The sequence below is a fragment of the Thamnophis sirtalis genome, unplaced genomic scaffold (genome assembly GCF_051295495.1).
Source record: "Thamnophis sirtalis isolate CommonGarterSnake01/CBP01778 unplaced genomic scaffold, rThaSir2_p1.2 scaffold_1, whole genome shotgun sequence".
NCBI lineage: Eukaryota > Metazoa > Chordata > Lepidosauria > Squamata > Natricidae > Thamnophis > Thamnophis sirtalis.
In genome coordinates this window covers 136,023,503-136,040,691 of record NW_028261381.1, presented here as the reverse complement: position 1 = coordinate 136,040,691, position 17,189 = coordinate 136,023,503, and the positions used below count along the sequence as shown (strand labels likewise).

Genomic DNA, 17,189 nt, shown 5'->3' with positions numbered 1-17,189 from the left:
CCGCCCCAACGCGCCCCAGCTCCAGGAGGAGGCTCGGACCGCAGGTCAGCGGTCGCCATCTTGCCGCCACCATCTTAAAGAGCACGTGGGCGAGCGCGTGATTGGCGTTCTCTTACGCATGCCAAAAGCGCTCAGGAAGCACCAGCGAAGCCGGAAGAGGCTTCATCCAGGATCTACTCCATCGGTGATCCGGGGAGTACTCCAGAGCGGTGCCTGCCGGCAATCCAGGTCGCAAACCAGTGGCAGAAGAAGGAACAAGGCGGATTCAGAGTCAGAAGAGTGAATCCACCCCCACCTTTAAAGGCTGCCTGAGCAAAGAGGAGGTTGGTGGCACCCAAATAACCGTGAGTAAATGGCGGAGGCGGCTAGGAACAGGGATGCCAGGCCCAGAGCCCCAGGGGGTGCGGATCCAGATGAGGGGACCTCTGGGGGAGTCTCCCCAGTTCCCAGGGGGAGATCTCCAGCAAGGAGGGACAAAGCCAGGGTCCCTAAGAAGGCGGCTCCTAGGAAGGAGGCCAGGACGACCAGGGCCTCGGCCAGAAGATTCAGGGCTACCATCATCCATTCCCACTCCAGGTCCCGATCTCCCCACAGGCCTCCCATCCGGAATGCGGCCCTGGCAGCATCCCCTGGTTCCCCAAGGGGCTCAGGTAGAGGGCACAGTTCCCTATCGCCCCCCCCCCTTTCACCTGGACCTCCAGCGGAATCGAGGGCGGATCCATTTGGGCGCAGGGCTCCCAGTCAAGCCAGGCCTCGCTTGGCTCCTCTATCCCCTGGTCCCAGGGAATATTCCTAGCCTCCAGAGCTCCAGCCTGCCTTACCTGAGCTCACCAATAGCTTTCAGGACATGCTAGCTAGGGCCTTAGCTCAAGTGATGGCTTCTGGGTTAAACCAGCAGCCACAGGGCTCCAGGAGCAGGGACCCCCAGGAACCTTCCAGGGGCCATCAGCAGCGCCCCAGCACATTGGCTGCCAGAGAAGCCAGGTCTCCCTCCCCCTCCACTGCTAGCGAGGCTTCCGACTTGGAGGAGGGAGAGTTGAAGGAGGTGGGGTTCTCTGAGGATGAAGAGCCCCAGGCAGAGTACAAATCCACCGTCGCGGGCCTTCCCCCCCTCCTTATTTAGCTCCTTGCTCTGCAAGGCAAGTGCCACAGCTGATCTAGACCCCCCCCCCAGATCCTAAGCTGGTGGCTGAAATGACTGGCGCTGATAAGAGTAAAAAGAAGGGGGCATTCCATAGACCTACCGTGCCTAAGGAGGAGATTCCCACGCCAGAGATGTTTCTAGAGGTGCTCAAGTCCCAGTAGGTGAAGCCAGGGTCCTTTCCCACTCCAGGGGGAAATAAGAGGAAATTCTATAACCTTAACCAGACCTTTGCTCAAGCTCTCCAGGTACCTGAGGTGGACAATCCGGTGGCCACCCTAGCCTCAGAGTCAGCAGTAGTCACAGGAGACACCGCCAATTGCCTCAAGGCAGAGGACAAGAAGGCGGACATAGTGCTGCGCAAGACATTCCAGGCTATAACTTGGGCCATTAGGGTGGCCGCTTCAGCTTCTTTTTTCAACAGGTCCACGGTGCTGTGGTTGGAGCAGCTGAGGGACAGGACTCTGGCCTCAGAGGTTTGTTTGCTACAGGACATCTCCAAGATCCTGGCAGAAACGCAGTTCTCAGCAGACGCCACTCTGGATGCAGTTAAGTATGCGTCCCGGGCAATGTCATCCTCAGTGGCATCCAGGCGCCTGCTGTGGTTACGCCATTGGCAGGCAAAGTCCCGGATGAAGTGGCACCTAACAGGAGCAGACTACACCAGTGAGAAGCTGTTTGGAACTGCGCTGGATCCTATCCTGGTGGAGGATAAGAACAAGCGGAAGGTCTTTCCAATGACAACTAGATGCTCAGACTTCCAACATGCGCCATATCCCAGGAGAACCTCGTACAGGCCGCCTGACGTGGAGAACCAGAACCAGAGGTACCAGAACCCCAGGTTCCACAGGCAGGGGATAGGCAATTCCATAGAGACAGGTTCGGAGGCCAGCAGCAAGGCAAGCGGCCCTTTCGAGGAGGAGGAGGTGGTCGCCCCTTCCGCAGGTTCAAGTGATCCGACCCCGGATCACCCCATTGGCGGTCGCCTCTCCCTGTTTGCGGATGCTTGGGACCATGTCACCTCGGATGAGTGGGTTCTCCAGACTGTAAGGCTCGGGCTGCAGCTAGAGTTTCGCTCTCTCCTCACTAGTAGGTTCCGCACCTTCACCTCCTCCATGGATCAGACCAAACGGGCCCTTAAGGCCAAGGCCATCAAGCATCTGCTAGACATCAGGGCCATTGAAAGAGTCCCAGAGGGGGAGAAGGGCTCCGGCTTCTACTCTGACCTTTTCCTAGTCCCCAAGAGTTCGGGGGGGTGGAGAGCCATCCTGGATCTTAAACTCCTCAGTTCCAGGGTGGTCTACCGCAAGTTCAAAATGGCCTCCCTAAAGTCCATCCTGGAGGGCATCCGTCCGGGCAATTTCCTAGCCTCTATTGATCTCACAGAGGCATACCTGCACATCAGAATCGCCCCGGAACACCACAAATTCCTTAGATTTTTTCACGAGGGCAACTACTTTCAATACAGGGCTCTTCCCTTTGGTCTGGCCTCAGCCTCCAGGATATTCACCAAGGTGCTAGCTGCAGCCGCAGGTCACCTGCGCTCCCTGCCAGTCCGTTTGTTCTGTTATTTGGACGACAGCCTCATCCTAGCTAAGTCTCCAGAGTCTGCCAATCAGGACTTGGGGACCACCATTGACACTCTTAGGGCCCTGGGATTCTCCATTAATCTGGAGAAGAGCCACCTGGTCCCATCCACCAGGCTCCAGCACCTAGGGTCCATTATAGATTCAGTGGCTGGGGAGGTCTTCCTGTCCCAAGATCGCAAGGACTGCATTGTTAAAATGGTCCATGAAGTTTGGATGTTACGCTCTGTCCCTATAGTTCTTCTTTCCAGGCTCCTGGGGAAATTCATCTCATGCATAGGGATCGTGCCGTGGGCTCAACTACATGCCAGGGAGCTCCAGTGGTTCCTACTCCCTCACCAGAGAGCCGGGACGAGCGACGCCAGCTTCAGGATTCGGGTGCCACCCCAGGTGCTGCTATCGTTTCGTTGGTGGCTGTCCCCAGCCTTGAGCAGGGGATGCCTCTTCAGGGAACCGGCAAGAAGGATCCTCACCACAGACACAAGTCTCTTCGGCTGGGGGCCCCACCTGGAGAACCAGATCACCCAGGGCTGCTGGACTCCAACAGACCTGCACAACAACATCAACTGGTTGGAGCTCAGGGCCGTCCACTGGCCCTTCATCACTTCAAGAACATGGTGACTGGACATCACGTCCTAGTCCTGATGGACATTGTGGCGGCCAAGGCCCATGTGAACAGACAGGGCAGCACCCATTCCGAGGCATTTTGCGACGAGGCCCTGCGACTGGGGAACTGGGCAGAGAGACACCTGCAATCCATCAAAGCAGAGCACATCTCCGGAACAGAGAACCAACAGGCAGATTGGCTCAGCAGAGAGACAGTCGACAACGGGGAGTGGCAGCTTTACCCCTCAATCTTCCGACAGATCTGCGAGAGGTTCGGACATCCGACGGTGGATCTCTTAGTGACCCCTCACAACGCCCAGCTGCCAGATTTCATATCGAGGCTTCCAACCAGGGGAGCCATGGACACAGACGCCCTTCAATGCAGATGGCCACCAGGTCTTCTCTATGCATTTCCTCCCCTTCCCCTCATCCCCGGGGTCCTGAGGAGGGTGTGGCAGAGGGAGCGGAGGTAATCCTGGTGGCCCCTGGCTGGCAGACCTGGTGAATCTGTCCCCAGCTCCTCACTGGAGGATCCCAGCGGGAGAGGTGTCCCTGAACCAGGGGACCCTGGAGCATCCGGATCCAGAGTGGCTTCATCTGACCATCTGGCAATTGAGTGGGAACAGCTGAGAGAGGCCTATTATTCCGAGAACATCATCAGGACAGTGGAGGCGTCCAGGAGACAGTCCACCACTCGCATTTACAACACCACCTGGGTGGCCTTCACGGACTGGTGCCGAGCTAAGGGTCTCCGCCCAGCTTCGGCCTCTGTCCCACAGGTTCTGGACTTCCTCCAGGAGGGACACGAGAAAGGTCTGGCCACTAGCACCCTTAGAAGACAGGTGTCCGCCCTCTCTACAGTTCTGGGGGGGTAAACGCTCCCCCCTTGTCCCAACATCAGGTACTAAGGCGTTTCCTCAAGGGGGCGGCGAATCTGAAACCCTCAGTGGTCCATCGATTCCCCACATGGGACCTCCCCACGGTCCTCCAGGCCTTGACGGAGGCACCGTTTGAACCATTGAGGGAGGTTTCCCTGCAGTTTCTGACCCTTAAGGTCATTTTCCTGGTTGCCATCACCTCAGCCAGGAGAGTGTCTGAGATCAACGCTCTCTCCAGCAGGGCGGATCTCTGCACCTTTCTAGAGAACCGGGTCATCCTCAGACTGGACCCCGCGTTGATGCCCAAGGTCAACTTCCCATTTCACAGGGCCCTAGAAATAGTTCTGCCGGATTTCTGTCCCCAACCCTCCGGGGAGAGGGAGAGATCCTGGCACAAATTAGACGTCAGAAGAGCCTTACGCATCTACCTGAAGCGCACGGCTCCCTTTAGGCGTTCGGAGGCCCTTTTCATGTCCTACCAGCCATCCACCCGGGGAGCCAAGGTCTCTCCAGCCACCATCAGCAGGTGGATTAGAGCGGCCATTTCTCAGGCCTACAGGGCACAGGGACTTCAGGTCCCAGAGGGCATCACAGCGCACTCCACCAGAAGTGAGGCCACCTCAGCAGCCTGGTCCACCCAGGCACTCATAGAGGAGATATGCCAGGCTGCTCCCTGGTCTTCTCCCTCGCCTTTCATTAGGCATTACCGGCTAGACGCCTCCGCCTCCACGGAGGCTGCCTTTGGCAGGAGGGTATTGCAGGGAGTCCTGGACTCTCCGGGGGGCTCAGGCCCATCTAATCCCTCCCAGGACATCTAGCTTTGGTATGTCCCATTGGTTACTCCTCCCACACCTTCACTTCGGAAACTGGCAATTGGACTTACCTGAACTGCATGTTTAGAAGAAAGGTATGGGAGGAGTCACTTCCCCCCCCCCATTGTTAGGCTGCCTGGCATCTAGGGGGCCTGAGTGAGTCCAGGGTCAGCTATAGCAGTTAGGAAGGATATGTGTTGTGCTGTTCTTGTCTGTCCTTCCTTTCAGGTGCTCTGCTACGATCCATCGGTTAATCTGGGGAGGTCAGAGGAGGACCGTAGGTGTGGCCTCAAAAGATTACCTCAGTCTCTTAGGCAAGAGGGCTCGGTTAATACCCATTGGTTACTCCTCCAACACCTTTCTTCTAAACATGCAGTTCAGGTAAGTCCAACTGCCATTTTCATGTACAATGTTAATATACAAGTGTATTCATAAATTACAAGTCACTTATAAGAATGAAAAGCAGTTGCAAATCCCTTTCCATCCCTACTCTACTGTTTAGGAGCCTACGTGAACCAATGATAGTCAAAAAATGTCACTGACTTAAAAACCAGATCACTGTTCAGTCTTAGATCAATGGATATCTTTTCCACAGGCCTCTGGAAAGTACAAACAGTGTGCTAACAAATCAAGCCGAGCCGCGTGCATGTGTACTGATAATATGAAGCTGTCATTTTCTGTTGCCTTTTCTGACTGTAAAGAGAAGGTAAGCTTTAACTGCCGCCTACTTAAATTAATGTGTCTGGAAAGGGCTTCATTCTAGAAATAATTTTGGGAGATAGGGACTGGGTTTACAAAGACACAGTAACATTCAGAAACGAATATAATCATCTATGTCATATTTAATTAGCAATAATTAAATATGACATAGCACACCTCTCTAAGAAAAGAATTCCAAAAATGGAATGTTCAACTATTTTTTTACCACCCAATATGGATCAAGAAGTCTCTACACAGGTAGTGTGCATCCTTAATACTCTCTGAGCTTGGTTGTTTTCTTGCAAATGTTTCATTACTAAACTAGATACGCCAAGAATCCCACAGTTTAACCCTGAGCTACAAATATTCTCTTCTTTTAATACCCAGAAAGTTTAATATGCAAACATGCCTTCCTTGAAATGACAAACTTGACAAATCTAGCAGACAGCTTTGTCTCCCAAAGGTAGAGATGGGAACTAGAGCAGGGGTTTCCCAACTTGGCACCTTTCAGACTTGTGGACTTCAACTCTCCAACCAGGACTTAATTCTCACTAACAGAAATGAAATTATAGAAGGCATTGAAGTTACAAGAACCTTGGAGGGAGTGAGGATGCCATATTGGGATTCAACATTATGCAAGCACAAGGAATAAGGGGGGGGGGGACTAGAGTCTTGGACTTTAAGAAAGCTTATTTAAATAAATTTAGAGAGAACTTGGGAAGGACTCCATGGATGAGAAATCTCAAGGGAAAACAACCCAAGAAGCTTGGGAAACTTTAAAAGTGAGCTTATAAAAGCCCAGTCTAGCAGAATACCAATGAGGAAGAAAAATAAGAGAACTCAAAAGAAACCAGTGTGGCTGCACAAAGACCTCTCTGATAAACTGAATGGCAAAAAGGACAAGCATAAAAAGTGGGGAAAGGGCACATAATTAAGGCAAAATATCAACAAATAACCAAAACCTGCAAAGATGGTCAGGAAATCTGAGGCTCAAAAGGAGCTAAGACTTGCGACAAATGTCAAAAATAACAAAAAGTTTCTCTCAACATGTACAAAGCATGAAAAAAGTCTAGGAATTGATCCATTAATAGGAGAAAATAGTAAGAAGGTGACAAGCAGCAGAGAGAAAGCAGAAATGCTTAACACAGATTAGGAATGGAAGACAAAATAAGCAAGAAAATGATAAGGGAACACATATCCAGTCTAGATGAGTTCACATCACCAGGACCAGATGGATTACATCTCAAGGTTCTGAAGGAACTGGCAGATGTGATAGCAAAACCACTGAACCGTATCTTTCAAAGATCCTGACGCACCAGGGAACCATTAGATGAGTGCAAAACAGCTGTTGTAATTCCCATCTTCAAAAAAGGAAGGGGGAAAATGGATCCAGGATATTACAGACCTATCAGTCATACATCAATACCTGAGAAGATTCTGGAAAAGATTATCAAGCAATGAATCTGCAAACACCCCCTAGAGGCAAGCAAAATCCTAACCAGAAGCGAACATGGGTTTGTTAATAACAGATCATCTCAGATTATGCCAGATAAATCTTACTGCATTCTTTCACAAACTGACAAAATTAGTGGGCCAGCAAAATACTGAGGATATAGTTTACCTGGACTTCAGCAAGATGTTTGATAAAGTAGACCATAACCTACTACTTGATAAAATAGAAAAATGTGGGTTAGACAGCATCGCCATCAGTTGGATTCACAACTGAATTGGATCTACATGGAGGTAAGTATGCAGTGGGGTACCCCAAGGCTCTGTTGTAGGCCAGTACTCTTCAACATCTTCATCAATGATTTAGATGAAGGGATAGAAAGGGAATCACTGGGAGTCCTGTCTGAAGATCTGATTACGGAGTGACTATTGACGTCTAGAACCGACCTGGGCATTTTACAGCCCCCAGGCTACATCCAGCCCTTTGGCTGTCCCTGTCCGGCTCATGTAAGGTTAATCAGTAATTAAAAATCAAATGTAAATAACCATGCCACATGGGGGGGGGGGGAGGTGAGTCGAGTCCAGCTCTTGCACAGTCACTGTAGTCAGCTGGCAGTCACAGAACAGTGGAACACAACACCTGTGCAGCCCTCACCCCTCACCTGGAAGGGCCTAAGGAATGAAGTGGTGGTCCTGGTGGCAGTGGTCATCGCGTGAGGGGCTTGGGCTCAGCCACCCACTGTTGCCTGGGTTGAAGTATCGCTTCCTGGGTGAGTGGGGAGAGTGCAGCCAGGAGTTATTGGTTTGGTCCTCCACAACAATCCCAGTTTCTCAAATGGCCCCCTGGGAAAATTAATTGCCCATTCCTCTCCTGCCCATTCCTCTGTGAATGGGAGAGGAAGATGCAAAATAATACACAAAGTATCTCTTCTTAAGTCAGTTTCTCTAACTTCTTAACTTTCAAATGAAAAAGATATTCTCAAAACAAAAGTCCCACTGACCCTTGACTTGAAGTAGGCAACTTTACATAGGTTTTTGTAGACCCTATGTTGTCTGAATGCTATCTCATTTGAAACCGTGCACTTACATTGGTAAGAATATATAAAATGATTTTAACATCTCTGTCTCAATGGTGCATTTGTCTTTAGGCGCTGCGGATGAAATTTCCAGTAGAAAAGCTTCCTCTCTATTTTGTTGTGGAGGATGACGGTCATTTTGTTAATCTGACATCTCCTTATTTTGTCACCATAACCGAAGTAAACAATAGAACAAACTGGATAATTTCAGGTAAGACGCAGACTGCTGGGGTTCAGAAGGAATCTTCCTGAGAAATTCTGTTCAAAATGTTTGTGTTGCCATGTGCTTTTATAGGAAGTTAGCACCCACCCCCTCCCCTAGGAAAATGAAATATCCTGAGAAATATTGAAAAGGCAGAATATTATATTTCCCTGGATGCAAAAAGGGAGAAACATGTTTTTAAAGACAAAGTAGCTCCCTGCAGCTTCGTCCCCCACTTTTGTCAATGAGCTATTAAAGCCTGGGCTAGTCTACTCTACGTAACAAAGATAGGATTAGTTTTCTACGGAAACTCACCACATGGCATATGGGAACTCAACCAAGTTTTGGACTCAAAAAGACACACAATCTACAAAGTTAGCTAAGACCCCTGAGAGTCTGACAACCAATCAGAATCCATTCTTACACAGAAACAGGAGACAGAGAGATGGGCCAAATCAGGGGTGGGTTCCTGCCTTTACTAACTGGTTCGCTAGAAGAAGTTCCACAAATCTAGCATGTCGTTTAGAACCGGTTCCACTGGTGGAACCAGCCCCACCTCCTCATCTACCCCATCTTGTAGCTGCTCGCTTCCCCCGCCTGGGGGTAGGTGCGGCTTTTCCTTCTGGCTCACTTGGGCATAGCGTCCTGGAAGTGACTGCAGGCTGCATGGATGTGTGAATGACGAGGGTCAACCGAAAGAGTCGATTACCTATCTTTACGGCACCCCCTTGCTCCTTCTTGTTTACCTGCGTGCGTGGCTTCTTTTGTTAGGCTCCACAATTAGTGTGTTCACTCTTAAGCTCCCTCCGCCCGTCTGCACATCATGAAGAAGAAGAGCGAGAGGAGGAATTCTGGGAGTTGAAGTCCACAAGTCTTAAAGCTGTCAGATTTGAACACCCCTGGGGTATTTTTTTTCTAAAGGGTTAGGGGTGCAAGGGTCTTGTAACTTGACAGCTTAAGATTTGTGTGCTTCAAATGCCAGACTTTCTGAGCCAACATTTTAGTTGCTAAGCAAGAGCGTTGTTAAATGAGTTTCACCATATTTTACAAGTTGGCCATGCCCAACCAGTCACATGGCTGGCTAATAAACTATAAACTATAAACAACTATAAACTATAAGCCACCCCCACCTGGTCACATGGCCAGCAAGCCACTCCCACAAAGCAGGCCACACCTACAGAAGAGGTTCTAAAAAAAATTGAAACCCACCACTGCTCTTAAGCAACGTGGAAATTACCTTGGCTTTGGCTCTTTCAAAGTAGATGTATACTTTCTCTTGAGAGCAAACAACACCATTTCATTTTTAATAGATGCCAGCCAGTGTGCTCACCATAAAGACATGACAACAAAGGTTATCTTAACCTGGAGGATTTTGTAAGAGTAGATGGAGGGGATAGCAGAAGAATTATCCCTCCTAATCCCTCCCATCTCCAAACATTCACAGTTAAAGTGGCTACCTCTAGAGCAACTTTGAGATGTGCAGACTTCAACTCCCAGAATTCCCCAACCAGCAATGCTAGTTGAGGAATTATGGGAGTTGAAGTCCACAAGTCTTAAAGCTGTCAAGTTTTGAACACCCCTGCGTTTTTTTTCTAAAGGGTTAGGGGTGCAAGGGTCTTGTAACTTGACAGCTTTAAGACTTGCACACTTCAATGCCAGAGTTCCTAAGCCAACATGACTGGAGGTGGAATTCTGGGAGTTAAGTCCACAAGTCTTAAAGCTGTCAAGTTTGAACACCCCTGGTTTTTTTTTTCTAAAGGGTTAGGGGTGCAAAGGTCTTGTAACTTGACAGCTTTAAGACTTGCACACTTCAATGCCAAAGTTTCTGAGCCAACATTTTGGTTGCTAAGCAAGAGCGTTGTTAAGTGAGTTTCACCACATTTTACAAGTTGGCCACGCCCACCCAGTCACATGACTGCCAATCCACTCCCACTCGGTCACATGACCACCAAGCCACTTCCACACCTACAGAAGAGGTTCTAAAAAAATTGAAACCCGCCACTGGGCCAAACAGAGTATTAAAAACTATCAACAAAGCCCTTTTCCCACCTCTTCACTTCTTCACCCAACATCTGGAAGCATGTGGTCTCCCTTTTCTGTTCAGGAGCTCAAGCCATGTGATCCTGTCCACTATTAAACCATCTTTCCAAGCAGCCTCCATGTTTCCAGTGTCTTTTCCCCCACTTGGAACTGAACCCACAAGGACATTTCATCCAACAATTTAATGCTCTCTTCCTTGCCAAACCTACAATAATTTAAAATGAAAAATATTGTTTTCCAGATCTGTCTACTTTCATTTTCACTATTCTTGAAGTTTCTACCCAAACACTCATGATAAAGAGTTTTGATGATACTTTGCTTTACCAAGTTTTAAGTTTGCCCTTTCATCATAACTTATCATCATAACAAAAAATCTGCTACAGATAGATCTCCATTTCTGATTTCTAATCTAACTTTTTAGTTTTTACTAAAGGATAACTTTATTCAAAGCATTGGCTAATCACCCATTATGTAAGATTAATTTATTACTGGAATGTATAGTCAGACAATGTGTAGAACTATAACTCAAAAATTATTTTAAATATTTTTTCAGGTACCAATGAAACGTTAAGTTTGATGAAACTAAGGATATACTTGGAGAAGAAGATCAAAAGCAAGTTGTATAATCCAGATGGACTAACTATATCAATAACTGTAAGCTTCTGATAAAATACGTATTTTGAATAGAAAGGCCAAAAGTGTTGCAACAATCTGGCACACCATATTTTGAATCCTACCCTGTTTTAGGAATACCATACCTTGGCTCCAAAATTCTGAATGATCATTAGAGAGCAGTGAGGTGGTACATGTCAAGTAGCTACCATCCAGGTTTTTGCAGACCAAATAGAAACTACATTTGTAAACCCCCCTCCCTCCATGGATCTCAAAGATCTGCCTGACACAAAGAAAATCCAGCAAGTCAAGCAGGTTGAAAATACTTTAATACTGACAGTCTGGGAGAAATGTGAATGCCATTGGCATCACAAGACACAGATAGGTTAAAGCTTTCTTCCTTGGTCATGATTTTGGTCAAAACGACCAATCAAACAATTGGCAATCTTAACTCTAGAGAGAAAATCTTTGTTTTCATACCAAAGGGAGAATTTTTCCATCCTAATGTTAATTACTACCCTACTGGTATATCTTAAATTAGATAATCAGATTTGTTAAAATTGCATGATTTTGCTATCTATGATTTGTTGAATAAACTACAATTAGTTAGTATACACATTGCATTAAATAATTCAGGATGAATATTTTCAGATTGTTCTCTAATTTTAGCTGTTTCCAAATGCAAAGAAAAAACTGCACCATGATATTCATATTCATGAATATTCAGAGAAAGGCAGAATTGGCTAGATCAGTGGTGAAATCTAATTTTTCTTACTAACCGTTCTGTGAGTGTGGCTTGTGGCGTGGTGGGATCATGTGACTGGGTGGGCGTGGTTATGTAGTCTTGTAACTGGAGCATCAAAAGACAGAAACTCACTTTAACAATGTTCTGCTGGAGCAGGGTTGGTCCCTTCCAGCCCTGGATTATCCTCTGAAGCTGCGTCTAGTGCCAGGTTTGTAGTTCTTCTTTCAGCTCCTTTTTCCCTCCCTCCCTCCCTCCCTCTCTTTCTTTCTTTTTCTTTCCTTCTCCCTTCTTCTTTGCTTTTCTTTCTTTCTTCCTTTCTTTCTTCCTCAGCACCCCCCCCCCATTTTTGGCCTAGCTGGCTTCAGGGAAGCCTGCTGGGAACAAAAGCAGACCCCCACCCCCATCCCTGCATTTCTGGAGAACCTGTAGTAAAAAAAATGCTTAAAAAGCAAAAAAAAAAAAAAAAAAGGTCCGAAGATCAGCTGTGCGACGTGCGATCGTTGGAACTTCTTTTTTTTTTTTTTAACTTTTTAAAGTATTTTTTTTACTACCAGTTCTGTGAACCGTCCTGAATGGGTAACATTTCACCCCTGGCCTAGATAGACAGACAATAGATGATAGCAATAGCAATAGCAATAGCAGTGGACTTATATACCGCTTCATAGGGCTTTCAGCCCTCTCTAAGCGGTTTACAGAGAGTCAGCATATTGCCCCCAACAATCTGGGTCCTCATTTTACCCACTTCGGAAGGATGGAAGGCTGAGTCAACCCTGAGCCGGTGAGATTTGAACCGCTGAACTGCTGATCTAGCAGTAGCCTGCAGTGCTGCATTTAACCACTGCGCCACCTTGGATAAACGTAGCTTAATTTAAATCCATATCCATCTGTCCAAATAAAGACACCTATCTAAAACCAATCAAGTTATTTAGGGCAGCAAATCCCACTTTGCAAATAAAGTAAAATAGTAATAGAGAAAACCATTCATTTCCATTCAGGTGCCAGAGATGCTTTTCCAAAAGGCAGTTGAACTTTCTTGGGGTTTTTTTTCCCTTGAAAATGTTTTGCTTCTCATCCAAGAAGCTTCTTCAATTCTCTTTGAATGATGGAGAATGGGTTTTCAAAGAAAAAAAAAAACAAGAAAGTCCATTTGCCTTTTGGAAAAGCCCCTTTGGGACAACCATGACTTGGATGACTGAAAATTCACATAGACATTTAAATTCATACCCCTCAAGATGACCTTCAAAATAACATTAATTTTAGCAGATTAAGCAATGTTAGAAAATGTATTTGTAGCAAAAGAAATATTATTAGGCACTAATAAAAATTAATGTTTCTTTTTAACAGGGATCGGAACTTTTCCATTTCAGAGTATCCACTATTCCTGGAGTCTCCTATTGCAATTTATTTGATGAATTTCAGGTATATTTTTCACAGTATTGAAATATAGAAGAATATGAAACAAATCTCAAATACATAGAATAATTACATTGGCAAAATTATTTGTATACAGTAACTTAGTACAGATATAATCAACAACAATCCCATCTTCAACAAATTTAAGTGATATTGTCTGAAGTTTCCCCACAACAATTTCTGAGTGGTAACATTTCTACAAATGAATATTGATAGAATGCAAACACTGCATCCAGTCTTCATAGCCCCCAACATAGCAAAAGAGCCGTGAGCACAGGAAGACTCTCTATTCCTTTCCTTGTAGCAAGTGGAACCTTTCTTGCTTCAAAGATTGTTGTAACAGAAATACACAGAATACAGAAGAACAGAATTGGAAGGGACCTTGGAGGTTGGTGTCCTGCTCAACCAGGAGGCCCTGTACCATTCCATATAAATGCCTGTCCAATCTCTTCTTTAAAAACCCAGTGTCTGAGCATCCACAGCTTCTAAAGGCAAGTCGTTCCACTTATTAATTGTACTCACTGCCAGGAAATTTTGCCTTCATTCTAAGTTGCTTCTCTCTTTGATAAGTTTCCTCTGTTACTTCTTTTCTTGCTCTCAGGTGCTTTGGAGAATATGTTCACTCCAGGGGTGGGTTCCGGGTGCTGCTGCTGCCGGTTCGCTCAGGGAATACTAAAAAATGCTTCTCCGCATGCGCAGAAGTCAAAAGCAAGATGGCGCTGCTATAAGCGCTGCCGAGAGAACCAGTTCAGGGGCATGGCAGGCCTGGGTCACTGTCGGTTCCAGCGACCCAGGCCGCCAAGTTACTACCTATTCGGCCGAACCGGTCCAAACCAGTAGAAACCCACCTCTAGTTCATTCCCCTCTTCTTTGTGACATCCTCTCAGATATTGGAAGACTGCTATCATGTTACCTTAGTCCTGCTCTTTGTTAGACTAGATATACCCAACAACAATTCATGATACGTTTCAGCTTCCAGCCCCCTAATCATCTTTGTTGTTCTTCTCTACTCACTTTCTAGAGTCTCAGTATCATTTTATATTGCAGGGACCAGAACTGGATGCAGTATTCCAAGTCTGGTCTTACCAAGGCAGTATATAGCAGTACTAATAGTTCGTGTGGCAATAATCCTCTGTTGATTCAGACTAGGAACTGCAGTGGCTTTTTTGGCAGCTGAGCTGCAGCACACTGGTGGCTCATATTTAAGTGGTTATCCACTAGGACTTCTAGATGCCTCTCACAGTTATACTGTTGAGCCAGGTACCCTCTATTCTATACCTATCATTTGGTTTTTCTTACCCAAGTATAAAACCTTACGGTACTTTTCTCACCATTGAATTGTAATACAGCCCAGTGTTCAGATCTTGGCTATTTCCCGTAGTTTGGTGTCATCTGCAAATTTGATAAGTTCCCTTTCTATTCCTTCATCTAAATTGTTCATGGAGATGTTGAAGAGCATTGGGCCTAGGACAGAACCTTGGGGTATCCTAATTTATACTTCCCTCCATATAGACATATTTCCATTGAGAACTATAATGGATGTCCCACAAGTCTGAGCCCCTACTTGTCTCTTTCTAGAACTTAAGCAAGTTAAGCAAATATACCATTAAGTAATACAAATATAACATTACAAGACTTTGACACTGATTGACTGATTTATTGATATTCATCAATCCATTTATTCAGTTCTTATAATATACATATAAGCTCAGGTTACAACTGTAATGGAACTTGTCCATCACTATCGTAATTTCTGCTGGGTATAAAATGATTGGTTACATGACCTTTTATAAAAAGGTTACAAAATGTGTTCATGTGACCACAGAACATTGCAAATTGCCATAGAGTGTGGTCAGGTGACCACAGGAGATACAACTACAGGATCTTCTAATTCAGGTCATAAGTACCACCACTACCCAGGTAGGCCCATCAGAATATCGAACTGTCACTAATTGGTCATAAGTTGAGGATCACGGTACCTGTACTGTATTTTAAAACTTTGAATAGTCCTAAAATGAAAATTTAGCTGCTCTTTCTGCTTCTTTATTGTAATAAATTTTCAAATCCGTATTTAAACTTGCAATGCTAGACTTGCCTTCAAAGGTACATTTACTAATGTAAACTTAAGTTATCTATCTCAAGATACAACTTTTAAAGCAGTGTGAACTTTCAGTTTACCAGGATATCTTTTTATTGCAGATTTATGTTGATGATTCACCACTGGCTTTTCCAGGACAGTATCTCATCAGTACAGTTGTAGCTGTCTCAATAGGAGGCATTCTCTTTATAGCTTTTCTTCTGCACATGTATGAAATCCAGATAACAAATTTTTTTAAAAGGAAGAAACCCAGAAACAAAGTAGAATCAAAAACGTCAGTTGCCAGTGAAGCATCCTATGAAAGCAACGAATCATAATTGTCAATTATGCCACAATGTTCTAGTATGTGGCTATTTTGGTTTAATTTGGCCCACAAAAATTGAAGGGTTTTGTTACAGTTTTTTTCTTGTTAGATAACAAAAAGAATATTCTTTTATTTCTAAATATGACATTATTCTAGCTGCTGTTGCCATGAACTTTCTAGCTTTTGAGTGAAGAAGCCAGTTATGTATACATTTATTTTTGCCAAAGTGTAGACTAATGTTCAGAAAATGTCATTCAACTGTATACAATAATCTAATTAAAATGTCATAGAAAAGCGTTATTAAATATATACCTATTCTATCTCTGTATTTATTAAGTACCAGTTATTTCTTGATTAAAAGCTCTGTAAGCCAAATCTAGCAGTTATTGCAAGCATTGTCATTTATGTTAATACATTGCAAAAAAAAAGTAACTAAACAAAGTTAAGAACAAACAAGATTAAAACAAATAAATTTAAACAAAAGTATGAATGCATTATTCTGTATTTTACTGTAGGGAGAAATTCCCTAATCATGAGGCTGATAAAATATAAATTAAAATATATATTACACTGAACATTTTTAAATTTTAAGAAGTTATTCAGAGATAATTTCAAAGGAAAACAAAAGTACTGTATATATAGCAAAAAAGAAAGAAAAAGAGCCATGATGGTGCAGTGGTTAGAATGTAGTATTGCTAGCTAGTTCCAAGGTCAGTAAAAAGAGAACCCAGATTGTTGGAAGCAATATGCTGACCCTCAAAACCACTTAGGAAGAGCTGTAAAAAGCACTGTGAAGCAGTATATAGGTCTAAGTGTTATTGCTATTGCTTAAAAAATCCACTAACTACTGTTACATATGTGCTTTATGCTTCCAGGAATTTGAAACAAAGGGCAAAGATTCAAAATATTATTTTTCAAAATAATGTCCCCACAGATTAATATGGTTGGTTTATTGCCATACAGCATGAGAAAAAGATGTATGATATAAAATGGAATCAGAAATAAAAATTAGGAGTATAACAATATTCCTCTTTAAGGATTCAATGCAATACTTTGTTCTATTCCTCTCGCTTCCTCCTTTCAAAGTGATTCCCAAACTATCCATGAATTGAGGTGTAGTCATTCAGCTAAAAAGGAAGCATTACAGTTTGATTGACCTATGGATATAATGCAAAGCTTAGGATTTCCCCCAAATAAGTTTATTTTTCACTGGGCTCCATTTAGCCTAACATGCAGTATATCACGTGAGTTTCTCACTGGAATGATTCTTTTTTATTATTACCCAAAACTAATCAGTAAAAACTGGTATACGTATAACATCATTATAGGATCTATCTCACCTAAATTTTACAAGCATAGCCATTAAAATGGCAGTAAAAAAGGCCTGGAAAAAAAGCAGAACTATCAAAACATGGAATGTTCAGAGATGATCTTCATTGGCCTTTACTAAAAGAAGACCAATTCAAGTGCACACAAAAGTCAGGGGCAGATTTTTCACCCCACTGTTGCATGACAATTGTTTTAGTCC

At 44.8% G+C, this 17,189-nt stretch overlaps 1 protein-coding gene across 1 annotated transcript in view; it reads left to right on the top strand.

Moving 5' to 3' along the window:
• Positions 1 to 16,052, top strand: part of LOC148049744 (cation channel sperm-associated auxiliary subunit beta-like) — an 88,020-nt gene extending 71,968 nt beyond the window's left edge. The window contains exons 23-27 of the mRNA XM_087704610.1: positions 5,619 to 5,729; positions 8,320 to 8,458; positions 11,043 to 11,143; positions 13,191 to 13,265; positions 15,459 to 16,052. Of these exons, the coding sequence (XP_087560736.1) occupies positions 5,619 to 5,729; positions 8,320 to 8,458; positions 11,043 to 11,143; positions 13,191 to 13,265; positions 15,459 to 15,674 (642 nt within the window). The 3' untranslated portion in view covers positions 15,675 to 16,052. The remainder of the gene's footprint in view (positions 1 to 5,618; positions 5,730 to 8,319; positions 8,459 to 11,042; positions 11,144 to 13,190; positions 13,266 to 15,458) is intronic.
• Positions 16,053 to 17,189: the final 1,137 nt, after the last annotated feature.